The sequence below is a fragment of the Sturnira hondurensis genome, unplaced genomic scaffold, assembly GCF_014824575.4.
Source record: "Sturnira hondurensis isolate 20B ecotype Veracruz unplaced genomic scaffold, ASM1482457v3 Scaffold0002640, whole genome shotgun sequence".
NCBI lineage: Eukaryota > Metazoa > Chordata > Mammalia > Chiroptera > Phyllostomidae > Sturnira > Sturnira hondurensis.
In genome coordinates, this window is record NW_028075271.1 from 667539 (window position 1) to 693396 (window position 25858).

Consider the following 25858-nt stretch of genomic DNA (forward strand, 5'->3'; position numbering starts at 1 on the left):
AGTGAAGACACTGTATTTTTAAAAGATTTTATTTATTTATTTTCAGAGAGAAAGGAAGGGAGGGAGAAAGAGAGGGAGAGAAACACCCATCAGTCAGCTGCCTCTTGCACACCCCCAACCAGGGACCTGGCCTGAGACCCAGGCATGTGCCTTGACCGGGAATTGGACCTGAGACCTTTCCATTTGTGGGTCAGTGCTCAGTCTCCTGAGCCACACTGGTCAGGGCGTGATGGTATCGTATTGCGACTGGAAAGTAATACAGACATGCACAGAGGTGTGGAACAACCATAACAAACAGCACTGCAGTGGCCAACTAGTAGGTGGTAAAAAAAGAGAAAACGGAGGACTTCCGCCAAGATGGAGGCATAGGTGGAAACACTGTGCCTTCTCCCACAACCAAGTTTGAATACAACAAAGGTTTGGAGAACAAAGACACAGCCAAAGAACAGAAAATTGATTTATATGGAAGTCCGACAACAATGAATTGTTCAACCGGGACAGTTAAGAGGGGCAGAGCCAGCAGTGGAGCGGGGTCGGGCAGGAAGGATCCCCCGACCTAGGTGCGCAGGCAGCCCGGACACAGTCGGGGTGCGGGGCAGACTGACCGCGGTTGCACATTCGTGCACAGTGAGACGGACCACGCAGGCCCCAGTGGGGGAACCCAGTGGTGGAGGGCTGACGGCGGTGGCACATTTGCGCACGGGGAGACGAAGCACTCAGGCCCTGGTGGCGGTGGCAGCTGCGGCACCTGTAGCGGCAGCGGCGGGAAGGGGCAGACGGGACTGGCATTGCTCCTTGTTGACCCCACCCCCCCCACACAGCACCACAACCCAGCGACTGAGTTGCCCTGCTCTGGTGAACACCTAGGGCTCCAATCCTGATACGTAACAGGCACGAACAGCCCAAAAGATGGCGCAAGAACTCAAAGCCCCAGAGCCCATAACTCTAAGCAACCAAGAGATTGCCAGCCTCTCAGATGCGCAGCTCAAAACACTGGTCATCAGGATGCTCACAGAACTGGTTGATTATAGTCACAAATTAGAGGAACATATGAAGGCTAAACTAATTGAAATGAAGGGAGATGTCCAGGAAACAAATAGTGATGGAAAGGAAACTGGGACTCAAATCAATGGAGTGGACCAGAAGGAAGAACGAAACATCCAACCAGAAAGGAATGAAGAAATGAGAATTCAAAAAAATGAGGAGAGGCTTAGGAACCTCCAGGACATCTTCAAACGTTCCAACATCCAGATTATAGGGGAACCAGAAGGGGGAAAGAAACAGCCACGAGTGGAAAACTTATTTGAACAAATAATAAAGGAGAACTTCCCCAGTCTGGCAAAGGAAATAGACTTCCAGGAAATCCAGGAAGCTCAGAGAGTCCCAAAGAAGTTGGACCCAAGAAGGAACACACCAAGGCAATCATAATTACATTAGGCAAGACTAAAATGAAGGAGAGAATCTTAGAAGCAGCAAGAGATAAGGGGACAGTCACCTACAAAGGAGTACCCATCAGACTGTCAGCGGATTTCTCAAAAGAGACCTTACAGGCAAGAAGGGGCTGGAAAGAAGTATTCCAAGTCATGAAATCCAAAGACTTACAGCCAAGACTGCTTTATCCAGCAAAGCTTTCATTTAGAATGGAAGGACAGATAAAGTGCTTCTCAGATAAGATCAAATTCAAGGCGCTCATCATCACCAAGCCCTTATTATATGAAATGNTCTTCTTTTTTTTTAAACTTTATTTATCTTTAGAGGGGAAGGGAAAGAGAGAAGGAGAGACACACCAATGCATGGTCGCCTCTCGTGAGTCCCCCACTGGGAACTGGCCTGCAACCCAGGTACGTGCCCTGACCGGGAATCAAACCGCGATTGTATGGTTTGCAGGCCCGTGCTCAATCCACTGAGCTACGCCAGCCAGGTGTAATTGGTATTTTCAAAAATCATCTTGTAAGTGGTACCACATGGGACAATGAAAGGGGCAAGGAAAACTACCATTTATTTACTACCTGAAATGGGGCGACCACTTTAAATTCGTAAACTTTTAAAATCCTTGTGCTGCCCCTTTACCAAGTAGGTATTAGGAGTTTTCTTATAAGAGAGATGACCTCTGAGAGTTCAAGATGACCACAAACAGAAAAGCTCTGAGTTCTCTAAGAAGACCGGCAGTTCCCAGGGGATTCTGGCCAAGTCCTTGGGACGCACCTGAGGCACCGGGCAATAGGCACCCATCCCCCCCGTGTTGGGGCCTCGGTCTCCTTCCAGTAGTCGCTTGTGGTCCTGCGCAGGGGGCATGGGAGCCACCGTCCTCCCGTCGGTGAAGCACAGACACTATGTGGAGAGCAGACGGTCCGATTACTGCGGACACCGGGAAGCACGGAGGTTAACTAGTAAGGGGAACATGTTCCCAACCCTTCTTAGAGGAGAACTTTTCTTTTTTTAAAGTAAAATGAGTTAAAATGTAAAAATCCCTGAACTATCTACATCAAGAATCAGGGTAGGCAGAAAACCCAACTACCTTCCAAGTAAGATATTTCAACCTTTCCCTCTTTAAATGTTGGATACAAGTCCAACTCCTTCACTGAGACACCGGGGATGATTAAAGGAGGATGCATTCTTTTTTCATGTGCACCCCAAATACTACACGTGCACGTCCCGTTGTAACCGCTGGGTTTGCGCCGTCAGCCGAAACCACCGAGTGGACCAGGCATCTGGGCCGCAGCAGGCAGGTAACGCAGCTCCGTGCACTTCGCAGAGGTCTGGGAGTCGAACACACTTACAGACACCTCTTCTCCTTCAAGAAGTTCTTCAATGACAACGGTTTCTCCAGCTGCTCCAAAGGTTTTATCCTTATTATAGATTAAAAAATAAAAGATGTGAATTGTAAGCTTTTAACATACACGTAATTGGCTGCCACTTGCTACCATCTGCATCATGAACCAACACGCCAGCACTGCAACTTCCCTTTCCGAGAGCCTCGGAGAGACAGGTGAGCGCTTCCTACTGTCAAAGCGGCAATGACGTAGAGCTAGCTAGTGCGGGTGGGGACGGAGGCAAAGCAGAAAGAGAGGTCTTCTCCAAACCCTCTAGTTCTTACTTCCGAGCATAATGATACGTTTGCCTGCGACGATCGCCCTGCAGAAAGTCTGTGAAGGTAGACGTCTGCAGGAGGGGAATGCCGCGGCAACCATGGCAAACCGGGAGGAAAGGCGAGTACATTAATCTCGTGCTCCCCTCCCGAGCTGTGGGGTGCGAAGGGCCAGGACCTCGGTCCCCATGGACGACTGAGAAGTCCTCTCCATGCTCTCCTGTCTGAGGGTGTCCCACCTTTCAGGAGCAGGCAGCACAAGATGCTAGAACTTACTTCCAAAGAACGAAGTCACCGTTTAGCTGTCAATGTTGGTGTGCTGTAACTCTTTTACGGGGACGGATTGTAATACAAAGTGCCATGAAAAGTAACCTCCCTGTGTTTGTGGGACCTGTTTTCCTTATCTTGCAGAATACTTTGTGAACTTAAGAGCTGAAAGTCACGAACAGTACCCAGCGTGACCATGAAACTCCGTTTTCCCAGAGACTGACCTGCATGATCTGCTGGACTGCTCTGCAGGCCTCTTCCCTGCTCGAGGCGACGGTCACCCCCTTTCCAGCTGCGAGGCCGCTGGCCTTCACCACCAAGGCCGGGAAGTCCGCACTGTGAAGAGAATCATCTTCAATAGCCAACTGGCCTGCGCAGTTTAAAAATTCAAGACACTTTGGGATTCCGTGAGGATGTGCCGTGGCAGCAAGAGAAGAGCAGAAAGAAGATGCTGATCAGGCCAACCCCACTGTGAAGTGCGGCCCACCAGATCCCCCCTTTGCATTCCTTCTCGTTGTGACCACAGCACACAGGTCTTCTTTTCTTTCAATCATTATGAGATCACACTGGCAACATCTTTGGAAGACGAAGGCAGCTGGGCAGACGGCGTGGAGTCGTCTTTAAGATGCAAAGCAGTGAATCATGTTTGCAATCGCCATGGTAGGGAGGTGCTGCCTGCCTGAGGCCACTGCTGTGTGCGACCCTGGGGGGAAGCCACCGTCACCACCACGTCTGACGAGGAGACACAACCTCCTGATGAGGACTAAGGGCACAAGCAGGAACACCTTAAACTCAAAGTCACTGGAGAAGCAGTGAGTCGCCCTTCAAAGTGAAAATGACAACCCATCTCAAGAAACTCAAGGAATCGTACTGTCAAAGACAGGGCGTTTCAGCAAACTCCCTCGGGTTCCCTTTGAAGGCCAGAGAATCGCTGATAATCACACTCCAAGGCAACTGGGAACGGAGGGAAAAGACGTGATTGAAGTTTATCAGGCACAAAGAGGCGTCATTCCATGGTTTAGATACTTTTTATTCTTCTCTCAAAACCCCTTTTATTCTTAGAAATAGTTCTTCTGTAATGTGGTGTTTAAAATGAAATTGAAAGCTGACCGCCCCCTCTCTACAACCTCTGGTGACGTGAATCCCACTGCCCACTCACTGTGGCTTGTTTGCACCGTGCTGACCCTGGTGGGCACAGCTCAGCTCCCTTCACATCGCTTGCTCTTTTTAACAAAGGGCAGGTGCGCACAGGGTGACTGAGTTTTCAGGGTTGTGACCCACGAGGCCAACCGATGCAAGGTTGCTGTGGGCTTTCTCACTGGCCCTGAAGCTCTAGCACGCAGCTTCCCTCCTGGACTGCAACTTCCAGTGGGAGCCGGAAGATCTTCAGAAGCTCAACTATGGATGGACCCTTCCTCAACTGGAAGCTACTTCACATCTGAAGGTCTGGCCCAAAAGAGGAGGAAGAGCAGGATGGGGTCTGGAGGACAGATGAGGTGAGTGTACAGGCTCACCCCACAGTGGGCGTCACTGACGAGGAAGCATTCTACGAGTAAAGGGAAATCTTGTCCAAAGATCCCAGTAAAGTTCTAACTTTCACCAGCAGTTACTGAAGTTACTCACGTAGCAGTGCGCGCAACAGAATACCGCTCTTTTTTATTTTATTTGTATTTTTTGGCCTGGGATATGAGTTTTAAATGGCCATTGCACCAGTTTCATTTTATTTTTAACTGTATAGAAAGGAAAAGAAAATGGCTAAAACAAGATTTCCTTGAATAATACTGGAAATTATTGTTTATGCATAGTACAAATAAAACTTTTTCAGCTAAAAAACGTGGCTGTGTAAGCACAACACAGACATGGACACACAGACCATTGCTCCAAGTACACATGACTTGCTGGTAACTTCTGCTGTTGAGGAAGACCGGGAATATGGAAGGACAGAAAATGAGTAACAGGGTCCTTGCCAGCCCACGGCATCTGGCTACCAGGAAATACCATTCAGTGTGTAAGAAACTGTGGGACTCAGAGTGAATAAAGAACAAAGTGGCCCTGGCTGGTACGGCTCAGTGGGCTGGGCGGTGTCCTGCAGACTAGACTGCAAGTCACCGATTCGATTCCCAGTCGGGACACACGCTTTGGCTGTGGGCCAGGCCCCTGGTCGTAGGCATGTAAGTGGCAACCGATCGATGTTTGTCTGTCTTTCTCTCTCCCTCCCTTATCCTCTCTCTAAAAGTAAATAAAACCTTAAAATAAAAAAAGAATGAAACTGACTCAACTAAATGGTACACATACCAGGTCACAGGGAGAGGGGCCAACACAAAAGGGCAAGGCCACCCTGGCTGGTGTGGCCAGTGGATTGACCGCTGGACTGTGAAGGAAAGGGTCGCTGGTTCGATTCCCAGCGAAGGCACATGCCTGGGTTGTGGGCCCAGTCTCCAGTGGGGGGGTGCAGGAGAGGCAACCACACATTGATCTTTCTCTCCTCTTTCTCCCTCCCTTTCCCTCCAAAAATAAATATTTTTAAAAAGGGGGAAAAGGCATGTGCCTGTCCACATTCACAGACAAAGCTGTCTGATTTCATGACCGAGAGCTGAGCGGGGGTAGCAGAGGCTGACAAGTGACATTTCCTCACTCTGGTTAATTATTTGTTTAAAAAAAAAATCAATATCCTTTATTTTTGTAAGTCGCCACCATGTACAAGTATGTTGATTGGCCGTGAAACCAGTGCATGAGTGCAAAACCAATGTATCTTCTCCCCTAGAAATTATCCAGTAATAAATATTTTTAAAAATTCACCTTGCCCTGGCTGATAGGTCAGTTGGTTAGAGCATCACTGTGATACTCCAAGGTGGCGGGTTTGAATCCCGGTGATTGGTCAGAATCGACCAGTAATGAATGCATCAGTAAGTGTAACAACAGACCGATGTTTCTCCAAGCCCACCCTCAGCACCTAAATGTCTGCAAGGCCACAAGATTGTACCACGTCCGCACAGAACCCCACTTTATTTTGATGTTGGAAGAATGACAGCCAACATAAAGTGAGTTTCTTGGCCCCACAATTACCTAATAATAACCTGGGGACAGAAAAGTGACCGGTATATTTAACCACCACACCAAACAGCTGCCCTCCACAGCCAGCCGGCCTTTAGCCTACCTCCTGATGAAGCTGCAGGCCTCTTCGGGCTCCGTGAAAGCTCTCCACCGTGCAGTTGGGACTCCGTGCCGGTCCATAAACTCTTTGGCAAACCTTTTGCTGGACTCTAACTGCGCTGCTTCTGCTGTGGGGCCGAAGCAGCGCACTCCCGCAGACATCAGGTTCCCGACGATTCCTGCGGAGGGAAGCGAGCAGCCTCCGGTGAGCCGAGGGCCCTATGGTGCCCTTCCAGTCGGAAGGGTTAGGACCAGACCACATCTGCACTGAGACACAGCAGATGGCTGCCGTTAAGATTTTCATGTTGTCTACAGGATACGAGAGGCTACTAACACATGATGCAAATCAGCGGGAGTTATTCGTTATATTCAAATGTATGGATCACTAAATAGACACTACAATAAAAACATACAAAATGGTCCCATGGCTATAAATTTGATTTCTCTTTCATCACATTTCTGATACTTGAGGAAAAATAAATCTAAAATACAAACATCTCAAGAAAGTGAAAGGACTTTTTCAGTGTAATATTACATTAGAAATCTTTATCTCTAAAACAAATTGAATTAGATGATGACACCCCCCCTTGGACATACTGTAACAGCAGCAGACTTACCGGCGGCCAGAGGTGCTTCTGGTCCAACAACTACAAACTCAATTTTCTCATCTTTGCAGAACTTGGCCAGGGCACTGTGGTCGCTGATCGAGATGGCTGTGAACAGCAAAGAGAAACAAATACACACTCAGTGCCCATTGTTTTTAAAAAACAATGGGTTTTTCTAAATTAAATACTTTTAAGTTGTATTGTTATTCAAGTACAGTTTTCTGCCTGCCCCGCCCCCACCATCCCAGTCATCCCCACTTCACTCCCTGTTTCCATTCCTGCTTGTTTTTGTCCATGTGTCCTTTATGGTTGTTCCTGTAAACCCTTCACCCTTTCCCCCCAAAACATTGTTAAGTCAGTATCACATTGAAAACGAGGTGCTATATTTTCTTATGCCCATGAACTTGGCTTCCTTTCCCTGGTACTGACGAGTTTCATGGGGACAGTCAAAACAGAGAGCATTAGGCTAACCAACAAAGCTCAGCCCTCAGCTGCAGCTGAGCCAGTTAGATGAACGTACCAGGAAGCTTCCCAAACAGCTGGAAAGCAACTTCTGGCCCATGGGGCTCATGTCAGAAGAACTGACTGCATAGTAAACAAATGGGTATCACACATTATACTCAGAAACTGGTCTTTCAATGCCATTCGTTCAGGACTGACTGAGAACCACCATGTGCTAGAGACTGCTCTGGACACCGGGTTAAGACGTTGACACAGACAGGGTCTTTACACTTAGGATGCTTATACTCCACTGTGGGAGTGTTGGGTAATAAATACAGGGAAACAACGGCTAATTGTGAAAAGTTAGTCAACTCTGATCCGAGGTGAAGAGGGAATCTCTCTAGTTGTCAAGAAGGGTGCTCTTGTGAAGAGGTATTCAAGCCAAGAACTAAGTGACTTCAAGACCGTGCTTTTATAAGCCGGGGAAGCTTCCTCGAGGGGGTTCTAGGCAGTAGGGTCAACCATATACTAAGCGTGGGTTCTCCTCCAGGCGCCCTCCTGCTCCCCGTATCTGGATCACCCCTCTTCAGGCAGCGGAAGCTCCACTTCCTCTGCACAACACGACACCCGGGACGTGCAGGCACAAGGACGGAGGACCACGCACTCTGGGTCAGTGGCTGCAAACACAACTGGGCTGAGCAGAGCCGACGTCTCTGCGGAGCAGACAGTGGCAAGAGGAAGAGGACACACCTAACCTGTGTCTGCAAGTGGCAGCAGCCTCATGACAATCCCAGATTTTCATGGGCTGGCCTGCAGGATATCAGTTGCTTCCAAATAGAATGTGACAGTTCTTCAATAAGCAGCTACAACATCTCACCCCTAACTAAGAAGATCCTAGGGGAGCAGATATTATTTTTCATGTTATTTTCTTAAAAAGTTTTTTACTTGTTAATTTTTAGGGGGGGAGAGACAGAGAGGGAAGGAACATCAGTTTGTTGTTCCACTCATTTATTTATTCATTGGTTGATTCTTTTTTTTTTTTAAAGATTTTATTTATTTATCTTTCGAGAGGAAGGGAAGGAGAGAGGGAGAGAAATATCCATGTATGGTTGCCTCTCGTACATCCCCTGCTGGGAATTGGCCTGCAACCCAGGCATGTGCCCTGACTGGGAATCAAACCGTGATCGTGTGGTTCGTAGGCCCCACTCAATCCACTGAGCTACACCTGCAACCTTGGTATATCAGGACAACATTCAAACCAACTAAGTTCCCTGGCCAGGGCATCATCTTATTTTCTTATTATTCTTATTTTTTGTTCTGTATATGCAATTATCCTCCTAGTTTGCAGCTTGCTGGGTCATGTTCTCTCCATACAGATCATGCCACATAGGGTACCTGGCAGGGTGCACAGTGCAAAAAAAACAAGCAAAACAAACCCCCCCAAAACCAACAGCGAACAAACAAACAAAAAGAACCATCCCCCCAAAACCCCAAAACCGGTCGAGTTCCTTGCTCTCATACGGCTTACATTCAAGAGCTTATGTTATAAGGAGGAAATGAAGATAGAAGACATACAACAGAAAAGTTAAAAGAGACACAATAGTTCATAATTGAAAACAAATAAAACTGTATGGACGTGCTTTACTTAGCAGAAACTTTAGAAAAGACTCCTTTGAGACAGGTAGCATGTAAGTTGAGAGACCTGAATAATGAGCAGCCCGTCATGCTGGGATGGGAACAAATGCCAAGTCCAAGGCAGCTGTTTGGGAAGCCGGCAGGACTGACTTCACAGACAGAGCAGCAAACAGGAAACAGAGGGTATAAAAGATCAGACTGGAAGGCAGGCAGAGGCCAGGTCACAGAGGGCTTTGTAAGGACCATTAAGGAGTGTGAGTTTTATTCTAAGTACTATGGGAAGTCACTGAAGGGTTTAATGTAACATAAGAACTGGTCTTTTTTTTTTTTTTTTTTTACCACTTGAAGGGATAAAGTTTGAGACCTATTGTGGAGTTAGAATGGCCAACACTGACATTCGATAGAAATGCTCAACTTTTCATGTCTCATAATGTACATTAAAATGCTTTTAGCCCTGGCTGAGGGCTCAGCATTCAACCAGCCTCAGCTGGTTGAAGCACCGTCTCGATACACCAACGTTGCAGGTTCAATCCCCAGTCAAGGAACACACAAGAATCAACCAATGAATGCACAAAGGAGTGGAACAACAAATTGATGTTTCTCCCTCTCTCTGCTGACCCCTTAAAATCAATAAATTTAAAAAAATGTCTTTAACCTATATTAGGCTCGGGTGACTTTTTAAATGGATGTGTTTTATAAGGTTCAAAATAAGTTAAGCTAAGGAAATGGTACACTTTGAACAGCAGTATGCCTTCAATTCATAATACCTGGAAAGTATTCAAATTATGATGTAAGTTTTAAGGTTACGAAAAGCATTCAAATCTGCATAGCCATTGACCTTATGAACAACAGATGTAATTAAGAGTTTGTCATTTATCATTATTAACTATCACTCCCCACTTGAAAACAGGATTACCAGCATTTGAAATCTTTTTGGAGCAGGCAGTTCCTGCATTTCCCGGTGCAACCAACACCTGTTTGACATGGTTAGACTGTGCCAGTTTCCAGGCCAGCGTGTGCTCTCTCCCTCCATTGCCAATCACAAGTACTCGCGCTGCCATGCTGCCTGCAAACAGGAATCCGAAGAAAATGGAAACTGCAGAAAGAAAACCACAGGTGACGGTTCAGAATGCACATACTTCAGTAATCACAATTTCTAAATATCATGGACGCTACCGATTCACTAGTACAAAAAATTACAATTCGTCTTGAGAAATAAAACCATTTAAAAAATTAAGATTTGTAATTTGAGAAATACAATTGTATTCCTGAGGAATAGGGAAGGTTTGTAAGATGGGGCAGACCGGAGCAGAGAGCTAAGGGAAGGAGTGACATGATGACTTGACTTCTTGACTTAAAAAGAATCTCCCATGATTAATAACCCTTCTTTGGGCTTCACTTTTACAAGATATAATAATCACCAAGCCTCAGTTAAACATGAATCCTGATGTTTTAAATCTAGACCAGAATTTAAACTGTTTTGAAACCCTGAAGTCTCACAGATTTTGAGGGCCACAGTCTGTTAGAACTACGCAACTGTGCCACCACCATAGCATGAAAGCAGCCAGTGACGAGACCCAAGTAACTGAACACAACCATGTCCAATAAAAACTTACAACAGGCCATGGCTGCAGGTGACAGATCGCTGGCCTCTGCTTCTAAGCAACGGAAACCAGATAGAGGTTTGTAAAGAATATGCAGGGCTGTGTGTCAATTACTTTATTCATGGACATTGCAATTTGGATTTTATATTTTTCACACGCTGCAAAAACATCATTCTTCCTTTAATTTTTCCAAATGCTTAATGACGTACAAGCTATTCTTACTTGATGGCCTGTACAAAAACAGGTGGCAGGAAGGACTGGCACAAAGGCCACAGTTTGCTGACCCTTGATTTAAGAAGTTAGTACAGTATGTTAGGAAAGTGGGAAAGGAGCACGAAATCCAATTTAAACACATTTCATGGCGTCCCGGCATTTGGCGCTGAGCAGGACAGGTGCAACAGTGATCTCTCAACTGCCGTGAGCAGTGTGACCTTGGTAAGCTGCCCCTGTGATTTAACTTCTTCACATCTTAAAAGATGGAAGAAAACTTGCCCTACAGTAAGGCTACCCAAAGATGAACTAAATAACATATATAAACAATCAGCACAATTTCTGACATTCAGCAACAGTAAATGCCACCTTGTTACATTTTATTATGTACTTTTATCAAAATTGATACTTCAGGGATAGGAAAAAGTTCTAACAGGAAAAGAGCAACACCCCCCCAATAATTTGCCACATTAATTTAGTAATTTTCAGAAGACATTTAATTATGTAGAAGGCAAACCGGTAACAGGAGAGAGAAAACTGAAGTCTGTAACTTCCTGTGAGATGCTGGGATTACACATTTAAGTAAAAATCTCTAAGGTGATGATACAAAAAACTAACACTCTTCCAGCACTCACGGGATGCTGGATGATACATTCCAAGTGCTTATCAGGAATTATCCCACTTAAACCGAACAATTCTATGAGGTAGCTAGTTACCATCCCTCCCTGCAGATAAACTGAGGAACTGGGTTAAGGACCTCGCTGGAAGTCAGAGTTAGAGGCGGTGGAGCCACTGTTAACAATTGAGATGGTGATTACTGAAAACCTAAGAAAAATTACCAAATGATCATCTCAGAGAGGTAAAAGCTATTTTAGTTTAATGGAAATCACAGATCTGCCACGTGTGTTAAAATTTCTGAAATAAACAGCTTTAAATGTAGTTGGGGAGGCGATGCCTCGGCCTGAAGCATCCACACGGAGGGTGACTGGCTCTGGGGCCCGTGTTTGGGTTGAGACTCCATCCCCTTGGGACGGCTCCTGCAGGGCCTCAGTCATCTAAACGAGTAGATAATGAGATGAGAGAGCCAGGTAAGGCCTGGATTTCAACGGACTTGGTGAGTAATATACAGCACAGAACAAATGCAAGAGTGTGCACTTGTCTGCTAGAGACAATGGGTGCATAATAAAAAATAGGCAACCTAGGCTTATGACCTAAAATAGTATACATATACAAAAGGCCCCGAATCTTAGAAAGCAGGGAAAACTGGTAGATCCAATGTAAACCTGCTAAAAGGGAAAAGCACGTGGTCTACCCCCACCCACGACACTTTAAAACAAGATGGAAATTCCTATAGCCAAACCCTTCCCTATGGACTCATTCAATTCCTAACAGGAAATCCCACACCAAGCACAGATGTACTTTACTTGGTGGCTGTGAGACCTCACGCGCCGACAGGTGGACGCAGGCAGTCTGGCCGCCGCACTCCCGCTCTCGCCCGCGCGCCGCGCCGGAAGTGGGCCGAAAGGGATCCCGGGCGCGCCCGCCTGGGTCCGCCCACCCGCGGGGCCTCGCCTCCCTATTGGTCAGCTGGTACCGTGGTCCCCGCAGCGAATTAACCGAGTGCGATCCCCTCCCGCTCTCGGGCGCGGCCTCAGTACCGGGGCAGAGCCGTCCAGTTCATGCGCGTTTACGATTTAACATTTTGGGGTCAGGTGCTACCCGACGTCTCCTTTCCTTCTCGTGATCCTCAGCTCGAGGAGGGGGACACCCTAGACACTGGTCCACATGTAGCTAATAGTGTGTTAACGAGTCAGAATTGAGCAGCGACAGAGAGAATTCACTTGGCTCCTGCCCAGAATTCACCAGGCTTTGAACGCAGGTCGCTCGAGACCTCCTGCTTAAAAAACAAAACAAAACAAACCCGATTATAGAATATCATAGGGAGGTGGGGAAAAATCATATTCTTCGTGTTGATTCAGTGGGGGCGGGCGCTAATGAATGCTTTTCCGGGTTCAGTTTCCTGCTGAACAACTTGGGGCCGTTGCCCTTCTTGCTCCCTTTGCTCATGCCATTTAATCTCGGGCGTTTAGCTGCCGAAGCCAACTAAGCTTCCCCCACACACCGCTGGGGACTACCAAGCTGACAAAAGTCTCGTGGAGAGACTTCTCCTGTAATGGCGCCTGCGTCAGTCACTAACATGGCGGACAGAGTCGTGCGCGGCGCAAACGTCAGCACCTCTCCCCGAGCCGCTCAGAAACAGAGAAGGACAGCAGGCCCGTGCTCACTGATTGGCCCAACGGCGGAGCGTGCCGGTCCGGGCGTTCCAACAGAAGCCAATCAGGACGGCGACAGGCGGAATTGGCCGCTGTGCCTCCGCCCAAGGCATTCTGGGAGCCTGGAGGACTAGCGAGGAGGAGTTGAGAGAACGGAGCGGACGCCATGGCGACCAACATCGAGCAGATTTTTAGGTCGTTCGTGGTCAGTAAATTCCGGGAAATTCAACAGGAGCTTTCCAGGTACGCGCTTCCCAGTCTCTTCTGCCCCCAAGGGAGCCATAGGGCCCCGCGTAGCCCTCCATGGCACCTCTCTTCAGAGGCGCCGTCGTTCCTCGCCTCAGGCCCCGCTACGGCCCCGCCTGGGCCTGGGATCCATTTTCCACCCCCCCCATCCGCTCCCTTCCCAGCGCGGAACTTCGCCTTTTCCGCCCTCACCCCGACTCCCCTCCGGGAACCGGGTGAAGACGCTCTCCTTCCCCCCCCGTTGGCTCGTCCCTTCCCTTTCGCTGCGGTCGGCCTGGTCGTGCGCCGGCGGCGGCCTAGTTCCTCTTGGGCTCCTCCTCCGTCGCCGCGTCCCCTCCCCCTCCCCGTCGATTTCGCCGGCCGGTGCCCGCGGCGGAAAGGGTCTCCGCCGGCCGTTTCTGAAGTAAACTTGCATCCGCTTTGTCCTGCTTTCGGGCGTCTCGGGGGCGGGCGTCTTCACCGGGGAGCGTTCTGATGGACTGGAAATCCAAAGTACAGGAGCTCAGGTTGATGTCGGCCCCTCGGACGGAGTCGCCGCGGTGGGGCTGGGAGGGGCCTTTGGATTAGGGGTGATTTCCCGGCTTAGCCTGGGGAAGTGGGCTCGGTGTGGACGGGGATTCTTGTTTGCTGCTCTCGCTTCGGTGGACGTCCGCGGAAAACATGCCCGTCTGGCCTTGCTGGCGGACTGGGTTCCACAGAATGTAAACGGGAAGAGACTGGCACGGACTGTTGTTGACCCCGAAGGGAAGCGAGCGCGGGTCACGTTGTTCACTGGCTGTCTTTGTGTTTTCGCGGTGTGTAATGTGCGTGCTTGTTTCGAGTTCAGATGTTTTTGCTAGTTGTATTTTAAAAGTTCCGAGCGAGAGCAGTAAGTGAACTTGAAAATCGGCCGAAAACGCAGTTGTAAATGAAGTAACGTAGGGTCACTAGTACGATCAGGATTGTTATTTTCAGAGGATATGTTGTTGTGTTTTTTTAAGTGGGAGATAGATCCGCTCACTAATTTTTTTTTAAGTTGTGTTACATGCTAGTGTTTTTTGGAAGATAAGAGAAGACCTGAGCTAAGGGAATATATGTTTTTGAAAACATTACTAGGTGCATGCACTAAGTAATAGTTTGTTTTTGTAGTCTGTTACACTCTTTAAAAATCGGTTTTTATATTAGGAAATAAGTTTGGTTGTAGAAATCTAAGGGGGGAAAAAGGAAATTGGAAAACCACTATTTAGTTATTGATGTTCTCTGTTGTTTTTTCCCCCTCCTCTGTGCATAGATGAACATGTGTTTTGTAAAATGTGATTACTTTGGGGGTTTTTCCAAAAAAATGTATTGTAAATAAGTATGTCTTATCCTTAGTAGTATTGCATTGGGAATTTTTTGTAGAATTCTGTTGTAGAAATGTGTTGTTGATGGATATTTAGGTGTTTGAAATCTTATTTCAGTGTTTGAGATAAATAACATCGCTTTAAGATGATTGTTTTCATAGACTTTTTTTGTACTTTTTTACTTTTTAAATATGTTGCTTTTTTTACGAGGTAATTATGTGTGTATAAGTGTTTAGGAAAGTGTAAAATAAAGAACTCCGGAAGGAATGTAAGTAAATAATACTAAACAAAGCACTTTATCATTAGAGAAATATTGAACTTCTCAAGTAACTTGTAATACATTATCAGTCTAAAAAACAGGTTTTTGATTATTTGCCACTTAAGTGAGCTTTATTTTTCATTTTTCCCATCTGCTTTTACATTTGTCAGTTTGGGTAAGGAGATGGACATTTAGATAATTAAAATTGATTGTTATGTATGGATAAGGGCTAAGACTGTGAGCTCTGGTTGTGAATACCAGCTTCACCTCTTGATAGCTGTGTGACCTTCAGCTAGGTTTCTTGTCTTCTCTGTGTCTCATATTCCTCATTTATAAAATCAGAATAATAATGCCGATCTTAGAGTTTTATGTTAGGGTTAAATGGGTTTCAAAAATGTAGAACCTTGTGACAGTCATAGTCAACAAATGTTTACGATTAGACTTGAACCATTATTACATGGTTCACTGTACTAAATCAAATGTTCCTTAATAACATTTAGTTAACTATTGATTTTGGTTTGTTTGGTTTTTTTGACTGTTCAGACTTCTGTAAAGTAGTGGAGCATAATTATTCGACCTGTTTCTTTAGCTAAAACAAGTTAGATTAAGTTAAAAGAATTGTTGAAATTTTTTTTCAAACAGTTTTGGACATCTATAAAAAATAGTAAAAATGACTAGGTAAGTGACATGTTTTTATGTCTGTTAAGATTCTTCTAAAAAACCCAAACAAATGAACAAAAAAACCCATTCAGATACACAGAGCAGGTTGGTGGCTATGAGAAAGGTTTGGGGAGGGAGGAATGGGTGATGGGGTCAGTTGGATGGCCATGGATGGTAACTAGACTTCGGGTGTTGACTGTTTGTAGTGTATACAGGCATTGAATAATAATGTTGTACACCTGAAACTTTTATATATACACACACATGCACTGATTTTACCTCAATTAAAAATTTCTGGCCCTGTGAACTGAAAATAGAATAAGCCATTCATTCATTTACTGTTGGTGTAAATGAATTATCACTTGTTTTACATGAATTGATTTGGTTTCCAGAAATTTAATACTAGGATATTTGATAATGGGGTAAAATGGTATAAATGTGTTTTTGTTTTAAAACTTTTTGTCATTTTACTAACTGATCAATTGAAGTCTGATCAGAGGTTACGTGTTACCCTTTTTATTTGACCTGTGTCTATGTCTTCTTTTATGTCCATGACACTGTTGATGACAGTGATCCATGGACAGGTGTGGCTTTATAGTAGCTATAGCTTCTGTTCTCGATGACTTTTCTGTCCTGAGATAGATAAATATGCAGGTAACTGGAATCTAATTTAGTTCATATTTCCAGTAGTATTTTGTTTTTTAAAAAAGATAAACTTAGAAACCTGTTTCAAAGACTTTAACTTTCACAGTTCTGAAAACTTTAATTGTAAAAAAAAGAAAGTATACAACTATTAGTAGATAGTGTTAAGGAAACAATACTAGTAGGAAATAGCACCTGAAAGAAATACAAAAATGGTGAAATATATTAATATGAGGTTGTTTTAATCAATTGAATTACAAATGTTAACTTACTGTATGATGTGGTAAAAAGTATTAATGAATTTTGAAAACTTTTCTTGTCAAGTGGAAGGAGTGAAGGCCAGCTCAATGGTGAAACAAATACACCTATTGAAGGAAACCAGGCAGGTGATGCAGTTGCCTCTGGCAGGAGCCTACCAAATGAAGAAATAGTTCAGAAGATAGAGGAAGTACTTTCTGGGGTCTTAGATACAGAACTACGCTGTAAACCAGGTAAGTTGGAAATAATCAGCTATCTCAAAAAACTTGAAGATTTTAAAAGGGTTAAAAGTATTTTCCTTGAATGTATGGTATTTAAAATGTTCATTATATCTAAAACTTCAAAGTTTCAGATTAATTGTTCTATTGAAGACTTTGACTCATTTGAAGATACGAGTGTACTGAAATGTAAACATTTATGAACTTGTTTGCTTTGGTGGTGGATTGACTTTATTTGATTTAGTATTGTGCCTCAGTGCCAGGATTTTGAAAGTGGGTTTTTAGTTAACGATTGTTTAAATGTCCATTTTGGAAGGCACAGAAGCCTGAACCACATTTGTAATGATTTTAAAACCCTGGGAGGTTTTATTTTAAAAACTGTGTAGAGATTGCCTTGTTTTGCATCTACCCCTCTTATAATTGCAGTGAATATAAAGGAATCAGTTCTTGGATATGTAGCATTTTTGGAATTGATGCTTAGAACTGAAAGTGTTATGATCACAAAATTAATAATCCTAATTTAGTTCTGGAAAATATAGGGTATGGCTTTTTGTTATAAAAAGTCATTTTCTTTAATTTTTAAAAATTTTAATTGTTCGAGTACAGTTTTCTGCCCTTTACTCCCATCCCAGCTCCCCCCGCCCAATAAAAGTCTTTTAAATTTAAGTTTTATTTTTGGCGTAGGGTATGGTAAAAAAAACCCAGACACCACAGACTTTAGTTATATATACTTAGATTCATGGTTCTAGCCTTTTTTCTTTTTAAATTGATTTTTACAAATATGTTCTTTATTTATTTTTAGAGAGAAGGTAAGGGAGGGAGAGAAAGATTAATCCATTGCCTCTTGCATGTACCCTAACTGGGACCATGCCTGCCACCCAGGCCTGTGCCCTGGCTGGGAATTGAACTGGTGGCTTTGCAGGAAGATGCCAAACTGAGCCACATGGGTCAGGGCTTTCACAGCTTTTTCTTGATTGAAGCATAGCTTAGCTAACTAACAGTTTGGTGCATTGTGAACATTTAGTAGAAAATGAATAGTTTTGCTTTGGAATAGGTCTGTCTTGTTATGTGTTGGTTTTTTTTCCCCCTCAAAACCTTGGCCCTGGCTGATGTGAGTGCTGGCCTGTGAACCAAAGGGTGGTGGGTTTGATTCCCAGTCAGGTCACATGCCTGGGTGTGGGCCAGGTCTGCAGGGGCAGGGTGTGTGTGTGTGTGTGTGTGTGTGTGGATGCAACCACACATTGATGTTTCTCTTCCTCCCTTCCCCTCTCCCTGCTTCAAAATAAACTCTTTTTAAAAACATTAAGGGAAAAAACCTTAATGGCATAGGTTTCTGAATAGCTAATTCTGGGATCATGAAGGTTTACCTAATTTGATACTGGCATTAGAGTGAATCCTGTCTGGTTATAAAGTGGAATATAAGCCACTTTCTCTAGATATGCAAATAGAAATATTCTTAAGTTACATGTTAGAAGTTGTAAGAATTTCTTCTCCAGATGGCTTTTTTTTTAAGTAGAGTCATTAGAAAAGTTGTTTCTTAATAATTTTACAAGATTATTGTGGGAAAGGATGTTATTATATGTGTGATAAGATAAATTCAAGCTCCTGGTGGTGTTTTCTTTACATTTGTTGTTCAGAGCTTTATGTAAAAGCAATCACTAGCATTTGCTGAAAGCTTACTATGTATGCATTATTCAATGTACATTGTATGTCTAATCTCACCTCATCATTTAACTCTGGGAGTCGGTGTTAATAATTCAGCCCAGTCCATTCACCTGCTGAGTGAGTGGATTCAGCATCCAAAAGCAGACTGTTTATTCCAGATCCAGTGCAGTATTGCTTTCTGTATAAATGGGAGTTATCAGTAGTCAAAACAGTAAAGTGTACTTTTTAAAGCAGAATAAAATAAAAATCTTAAGTCCATGGAGAATTCACATAAGCATGAAAATTCCATATGTGTGTTTTTAACGGGAATTCTAACAATTGACAATATGAAGGATTGACGTATAAGTGTAGGTTAGAAGTAATTGGTTATAATTTGAGGGTTGCAGAAGATGATTGTTTTAAGTGAATTTAGTTGGAGCATTTTATTTTATTCCTCCCCCAGTTGAAACATTTTAATGTAATTCTAAAAGATTTTGTTGCAAACTATGAACTTGATTTTAACCCAGGCTTTAATATGTATTAAAGATTTTATTTATTTATTTATTTTTAGAGCGGGGGGGGGGGAGGGAGAAAGAGGGAGAGAAACATCAGCGTGTGGTTGCCACTTTGTGTGCCCCCTACTAGGAACCGGCTCCTCAACCCAGGCATGTTCCTCATCTGAGAATCGAACCAGCAACCCTTTAGTTCTCAGGCTGGTACTCAATCCATTGTCCAACACCCGCCAGGGCAACCCAGGCTTTAATTATAGAAGTATTGGGAAAGTGTTAGTCTTTAGATAATTGACTTAATAAAAAACAGATTTGGTAACTTTTTATTTAAGAGGTGTAATACTGCGGTATCTTAACATGGAATATAAATCTTGGCTTGTATGATTTATCTAAACCTACTTTGAGGAATTTTTTGACCAATTAAAATTAATTCCTCTTAATTTCAGACTTGAAGGAGGCCTCTAGAAAAAGTAGATGTGTGTCTGTACAAACAGATCCTACTGATGAAGTTCCCACCAAAAAGTCAAAGAAGCATAAAAAGCACAAAAATAAAAAGAAGAAAAAGAAGAAAGAAAAGGAAAAAAAGTATAAAAGACAGCCAGAAGAATCTGAATCAAAGCCGAAATCACATCATGAAGAGAACATGGATTTAGAATCAGATTCCTTTTTAAAGTTTGATTCCGAACCTTCAGAGATGGCACTGGAGCATCCTATAAGAGCTTTTGGTTCATCTGAGACCAATGAAACTCCTGCAGTTGTACTAGAACCTCCAATAGTATCAATGGAGGGATCACAGCCACACACCTTAGAAACTCTGAAGCCAGCTGCAAAAACTGCAGAACTGTCAGTTGCATCTACATCAGTAATCTCTGTGCAGTCAGAGCAGTTTGTGGCAGTAACGCTGGAACAACCCGTGACAAAGATTCTGGATTCTTTTTCAACAGCACCAGTGCCTACTTCAACAGTAGTGCTAAAGTCATCTGAGCCAGTTGTAACAATGTCAGTGGAGTGTCAGATGAAGTCTGTGCTGAAATCTTGGGAGAGCACACCTACAGAGCCATCAAAGATCACGTTAGAGTCTCCAGTAGCAAAAGTGTTAGAGCCATCAGAAACCCTTGTGGTATCATCAGAGAAACCTCCTGAGGTACTCCCTGAGCCAAGCACATCTATGACAATGGGTTTTCCAGAGTCTTCTGCAACTGAAGTACTAAGATTGCCAGAGCAGCCTGTAGAAGTACCATCGGAGACTGCAGATTCATCCGTGACAAGATCACAGGAGTTGCTGGAGCTGCCCAAGCCCACAGCATTGGAGCTGCCGGAGTCGTCGGTGGCCTCAGCGATGGAGTTGCCGGGGCCACCTGCGACCTCCATTCTGGAGTTGCAGGGGCCCCCTGTGACTCCAGTGCTGGAGTTACCTGGGCCCTCTGCTACCCCGGTGCCCGAGTTGCCAGGGCCCCCTTCTACCCCATTGCCTGAGTTGCTAGGGCCCCCTGCGACAGCAGTCCCTGAGTTGCCGGGGCCCTCAGTGACATCAGTGCCACAGTTGTCACAGGAATTGCCAGGGCTTCCAGCACCATCCATGGAGTTGGAGCCACCACAGGAGGTACCAGAGCCACCTGTGATGGCACAGGAGATGCCAGGGCAGCCTGCGGGAACAGTAGCAATGGAGTTGACCGAGCAACCTGCGACGGCGACAGAATTGGAGCAGCCTGTGGGAATGACAGCGGTGGAACATCCTGGGCAGCCTGAGGTGACAACGGCAACATCGTTGCTGGGGCAGCCTGAGGCAGCGATGGTGCTGGAGTTGCCAGGGCAGCCAGTGGCAACAACAGCGCTGGAGTTGCCAGGGCAGCCTTCGGTGACTGGGGTGCCAGAGTTGCCAGGGCTGCCTTCGGCAACTAGGGCACTGGAGTTGTCTGGGCAGCCTGTGGCAACTGGGGCACTGGAGTTGCCTGGGCAGCTCATGGCAACTGGGGCACTGGAGTTCTCGGGGCAGCCTGGGGCAGCTGGAGCACTGGAGCTTTTGGGGCAGCCTCTGGCAACAGGGGTTCTGGAGTTGCCAGGGCAGCCTGGGGCGCCAGAGTTGCCTGGGCAGCCTGTGGCAACTGTGGCGCTGGAGATCTCTGTTCAGTCTGTGGTGACAACAACGGAGCTGTCAACGATGACCGTGTCGCAGTCCCTGGAGGTGCCCTCGACGACAGCGCTGGAATCCTATAATACGGTAGCACAGGAGCTGCCTACTACATTAGTGGGGGAGACTTCTATAACAGTAGGAGTGGATCCCTTGATGGCCCAAGAATCCCATTTGTTAGCTTCTAACACCATGGAGACCCATATGTTAGCATCCAACACCATGGACTCCCAAATGCTAGCGTCCACCACCATGGACTCCCAGATGCTAGCATCCACCACCATGGACTCCCAGATGTTAGCATCCAGCTCCATGGACTCCCAGATGTTAGCGACCAGCTCCATGGACTCCCAGATGTTAGCGACCAGCTCCATGGACTCCCAGATGTTAGCGACCAGCTCCATGGACTCCCAGATGTTAGCGACCAGCACCATGGACTCCCAGATGTTAGCGACCAGCACCATGGACTCCCAGATGTTAGCGACTAGCTCTATGGATTCCCAGATGTTAGCATCTGGCACTATGGACTCTCAAATGTTAGCTTCTGGCACCATGGATGCCCAGATGTTAGCGTCTGGTAGCATGGATGCCCAAATGTTAGCATCTAGTACCCAAGATTCTGCTATGTTGGGATCAAAATCTCCTGATCCCTACAGGTTAGCTCAGGATCCTTACAGGTTGGCTCAGGATCCCTATAGGTTAGGTCATGACCCTTACAGGCTAGGTCATGATGCCTACAGATTAGGGCAAGACCCTTACAGATTAGGCCATGATCCCTATAGACTAACTCCTGATCCCTATAGGATGTCACCTAGACCTTACAGAATAGCACCCAGGTCTTACAGGGTAGCCCCCAGGCCATATAGGTTAGCACCTAGACCCCTGATGTTAGCATCAAGACGTTCTATGATGATGTCCTATGCTGCAGAACGTTCCATGATGTCATCTTATGAGCGCTCTATGATGTCTTACGAGCGCTCCATGATGTCCCCTATGGCTGAGCGCTCTATGATGTCAGCCTATGAGCGCTCTATGATGTCAGCCTATGAGCGCTCCATGATGTCCCCTATGGCTGAGCGCTCTATGATGTCAGCCTATGAGCGCTCTATGATGTCAGCTTATGAGCGCTCCATGATGTCCCCAATGGCTGACCGATCAATGATGTCCATGGGTGCTGACCGGTCTATGATGTCATCGTACTCTGCTGCTGACCGAACTATGATGTCGTCGTACTCTGCAGCTGACCGGACTATGATGTCATCTTACACTGCTGATCGTTCAATGATGTCTATGGCAGCTGATTCTTACACCGATTCTTACACTGATACATATACAGAGGCATATATGGTGCCACCCTTGCCTCCTGAAGAGCCTCCAACAATGCCACCATTGCCACCTGAAGAGCCACCAATGACACCACCACTTCCTCCTGAGGAACCACCAGAGGGCCCAGCATTACCCACTGAGCAGTCTGCATTAGCAGCTGAAAATGCTTGGCCTACCGAGGTGCCAGCATTGCCTTCTGAAGAGTCTGTCGCTTTGTCTGAACCTCCTGCAAGTCAAAGTGAGATTTCAGAGCCTTCGGTAGCTCCTGCAAATTACTCAGTGTCAGCATCAGAACCTTCAGTATTAGCATCAGAGGCTGTTGTGACTGTTCCAGAGCCAGCACTGGAGCCAGAGTCTTCAATTACATCCACACCTGTAGAGTCTGTTGCAATAGCAGAAGAGCATGAAGTTGTTCCAGAGAGGCCAGTGACTTACATGGTATCTGAAACTCCCATAATGTCAGCCGAACCGACTATGTTAACATCAGATCCTTCTATTATGTCAGAGACAGCAGAAACTTTTGATTCCATGAGAGCCTCAGGACATGTTATCTCAGAGGTATCGGTGTCCCACCTGGAACCTGCAGCAACTATTCCAGAGCCATCACAGAACGCTCTAGAGCTGTCAGCCATGGCTGCCTCAGAATTGCCTTCTGCGGCTGTTCCAGAGCCCCCAGTTGAGGCTGTCCTGGAGCCCCCGGCTGAGGCTGTCCTGGAGCCCCCAGCTGAACTTGTCCCAGAGCCCCAAAATGAAGCTGTCCCTGGGCCACTGGCTTTGTCTGTCCCAGGGCTTCTGGCTGAGGCTCTCTCTGGGCCACCAGCTGAGGCTGTCCCAGAGCCCCTGACCTTGGTCGAGCCAGAGCGTGTTACCATTCCTGTGCCAGTTTCTGCCCCGGAGCCTGCTGTGCCTGTCCTGGAACCAGCAGTGTCCGCCCTTCAACCTAACGTTATTTCAGAACCATCTGTTTCTGTTCAAGAATCCACAGTGATAGTCCCAGAGCCTGCTGTCATTGTCTCAGAGCAGACTCAAACACCAACTGAGATGGTTTTAGAATCTATGCCAGTGCTGAAGTCTAGTGTTGTAAAAGGAATGAATGTAATACCTGGTGATCAAAATCTTGCCCCAGAGTTTGGCATGCAGGAGGTTCTCATGCACTCTGATGAAGCACCACATGCTGAAGGACATCTGAAGAGTGACTCTAATGAAAGTGAACATGGTATATGTAGAGATTTTGATATAAATAATCATTTAATTGCTAAAGAGATGGAACATAGCATGGTGTCTGCTGCCAGCACTGGGGCTGTAGGTGAAATTGGTGAAGAGAAAGCTTGGTCCATCAGTGAGACTAAACAATGCACAGTATTGGATACCTGCCCTAGTGTTAGTGAAGCTGACGAAGAAGGAACTCTGTCTTCTGCTGGTCCCCTTGTTCTCGAACCTGATACAACAGGAACCAGTAAGGGTATTGAATTTGCCACAGTATCTGCTCTCAGTTCAGTTAGTAAGTATGATGTTGAAGTATCTTTAACTACTCAAGATACCGAACATGACATGGTGATTTCCACCAGCCCCAGTGGTGGTAGTGAGGCTGACATAGAGGGACCTTTGCCTGCTAAAGACATTCATTTTGAGTTATCATCTAATAACTTCATTTGTAATGATGCAGAAGGACCATTACCTATAAAAGAGAGTGACCAGACATTAGCAGTTGCTCTCAGCCCTAAAGAAAGTAGTGAAGATAAAGAAGTACCTCTCCCTACTAAAGAGACATTGCCTGAATCTGGATTTTCTACCAATATTGATGATATTAATGAAGCAGATTTAGTGAGACCATTACTTCCTAAGGACATGGAACGTCTTACAAGCCTGAGAGCTGGTATTGAAGGACCTGTGCTTGCAAGTGAAGTTGAACGTGACAAATCTACTGCCAGTCCAGTTGTAATTAGTATACCAGAAAGAGCTTCAGAGTCGTCTTCAGAGGAAAAGGATGATTATGAAATTGTTGTAAAAGTTAAGGACACACATGAAAAAAGCAAGAAAAATAAGAACCGTGATAAAGGTGAGAAAGAGAAGAAAAGAGACTCTTCGCTGAGATCTCGCAGTAAGCGGTCCAAGTCTTCTGAACACAAATCACGCAAGCGTACCAGTGAATCTCGTTCTAGGGCAAGGAAGAGGTCTTCTAAGTCCAAGTCTCATCGCTCTCAAACACGTTCAAGGTCACGTTCAAGACGCAGGAGGAGGAGCAGCAGGTCAAGATCAAAGTCTAGAGGGAGGCGATCTGTGTCAAAAGAGAAGCGCAAAAGATCTCCAAAGCACAGATCCAAGTCCAGGGAAAGAAAAAGGAAAAGATCAAGCTCCAGGGATAACAGGAAAACTGCTAGAGCTCGAAGTCGCACCCCTAGTCGGCGGAGTAGGAGTCATACCCCGAGTAGACGAAGAAGATCTAGATCTGTGGGGAGAAGGAGCTTTAGCATCTCTCCCAGCCGGCGGAGCCGCACCCCGAGCCGGCGGAGCCGCACCCCGAGCCGGCGGAGCCGCACCCCGAGCCGACGGAGCCGTACCCCGAGCCGCCGGAGCCGCACCCCGAGCCGCCGGAGCCGTACCCCGAGCCGACGGAGCCGCACCCCGAGCCGTAGGAGAAGATCAAGGTCTGTGGTAAGAAGACGAAGCTTCAGTATATCACCAGTCAGATTACGGCGATCACGGACGCCCCTGAGAAGAAGGTTTAGCAGATCTCCCCTCCGTCGTAAACGATCCCGGTCTTCAGAGAGAGGCAGATCACCTAAACGTCTGACAGATTTGAGTAAGTCGTTTTATAATTTAATGTTAGTGTGACGTCTGAGTCTTCTCTGATCTTTTAGTCAAATGGAGTATTTTTGGGTTATTGGTTCAGGGTATTTCTTTTTGAATTTTATAATTACATTAGTTTGTGTTTATAAAATGTAGGGATGGATACATTTGTAGTTCGAGTTAAAAAGACCTGCTTCGGAGTGTAGTAGAACCAAGGTGTTTCCAAACTTAAACGTCTTACTTTGCTTGAACTATCTCCCCTAACCAAAAACAGAAATAGAAGTACAGTTAAAGACAAGGCTAGTATGTGCTTAGATTGTTACTGTATGTTTAACATAAATCCCATTGCAAATAAGTCTGAAATTAACAATTTTAAAAAATGTTACGTATTTTGAAATGACAGTGTAGGACTGTGTTTGGGAAGGTAATTTTAATTGGTATAATGAGGAATGGAAGTGACTAGGGGATCTGGTATTTGGGGAGTTGTTTACCTGGATAGGTGATGGTAGCAAAATGATGTAAAGTGAAATTTGTTAAAGTGATTTGAAAATTTGCTTTCCTTGAAAAATAAAGTGCT

The 25858-nt window shown here is 45.6% G+C and overlaps 2 protein-coding genes across 10 annotated transcripts in view; one reads left to right on the forward strand and one right to left on the reverse strand.

Annotated features, from left to right (window-relative positions):
• Positions 1-12507, reverse strand: part of GART (phosphoribosylglycinamide formyltransferase, phosphoribosylglycinamide synthetase, phosphoribosylaminoimidazole synthetase) — a 30486-nt gene extending 17979 nt beyond the window's left edge. Inside the window, exons 1-8 of the mRNA XM_037040576.1 lie at positions 12428-12507; positions 10106-10285; positions 7126-7221; positions 6513-6687; positions 3580-3691; positions 2781-2849; positions 2164-2331; positions 92-131 (exon numbers count right to left, since the gene is read on the reverse strand). Of these exons, the coding sequence (XP_036896471.1) occupies positions 92-131; positions 2164-2331; positions 2781-2849; positions 3580-3691; positions 6513-6687; positions 7126-7221; positions 10106-10250 (805 nt within the window). The 5' untranslated portion in view covers positions 10251-10285; positions 12428-12507. The remainder of the gene's footprint in view (positions 1-91; positions 132-2163; positions 2332-2780; positions 2850-3579; positions 3692-6512; positions 6688-7125; positions 7222-10105; positions 10286-12427) is intronic.
• An 875-nt stretch (positions 12508-13382) lies between these two features.
• SON (SON DNA and RNA binding protein) overlaps positions 13383-25858 on the forward strand; it is a 31761-nt gene continuing 19285 nt past the window's right edge. For 5 of the 9 annotated variants that reach the window (XR_005065675.1, XM_037040567.1, XM_037040565.1 and 2 more), the window contains exons 1-3: positions 13384-13519; positions 16730-16896; positions 19481-25294. Coding sequence is in view for 8 of the 9 variants with exons in the window: in XM_037040567.1 (XP_036896462.1) it covers positions 13443-13519; positions 16730-16896; positions 19481-25294 (6058 nt within the window). In the remaining variant the exon portion in view is untranslated. Of the gene's footprint in view, positions 13520-16729; positions 16897-19480; positions 25295-25858 lie in introns of all 9 variants that reach the window. The other 4 variants (XM_037040570.1, XM_037040572.1, XM_037040566.1 and 1 more) reach the window with 3 other exon arrangements.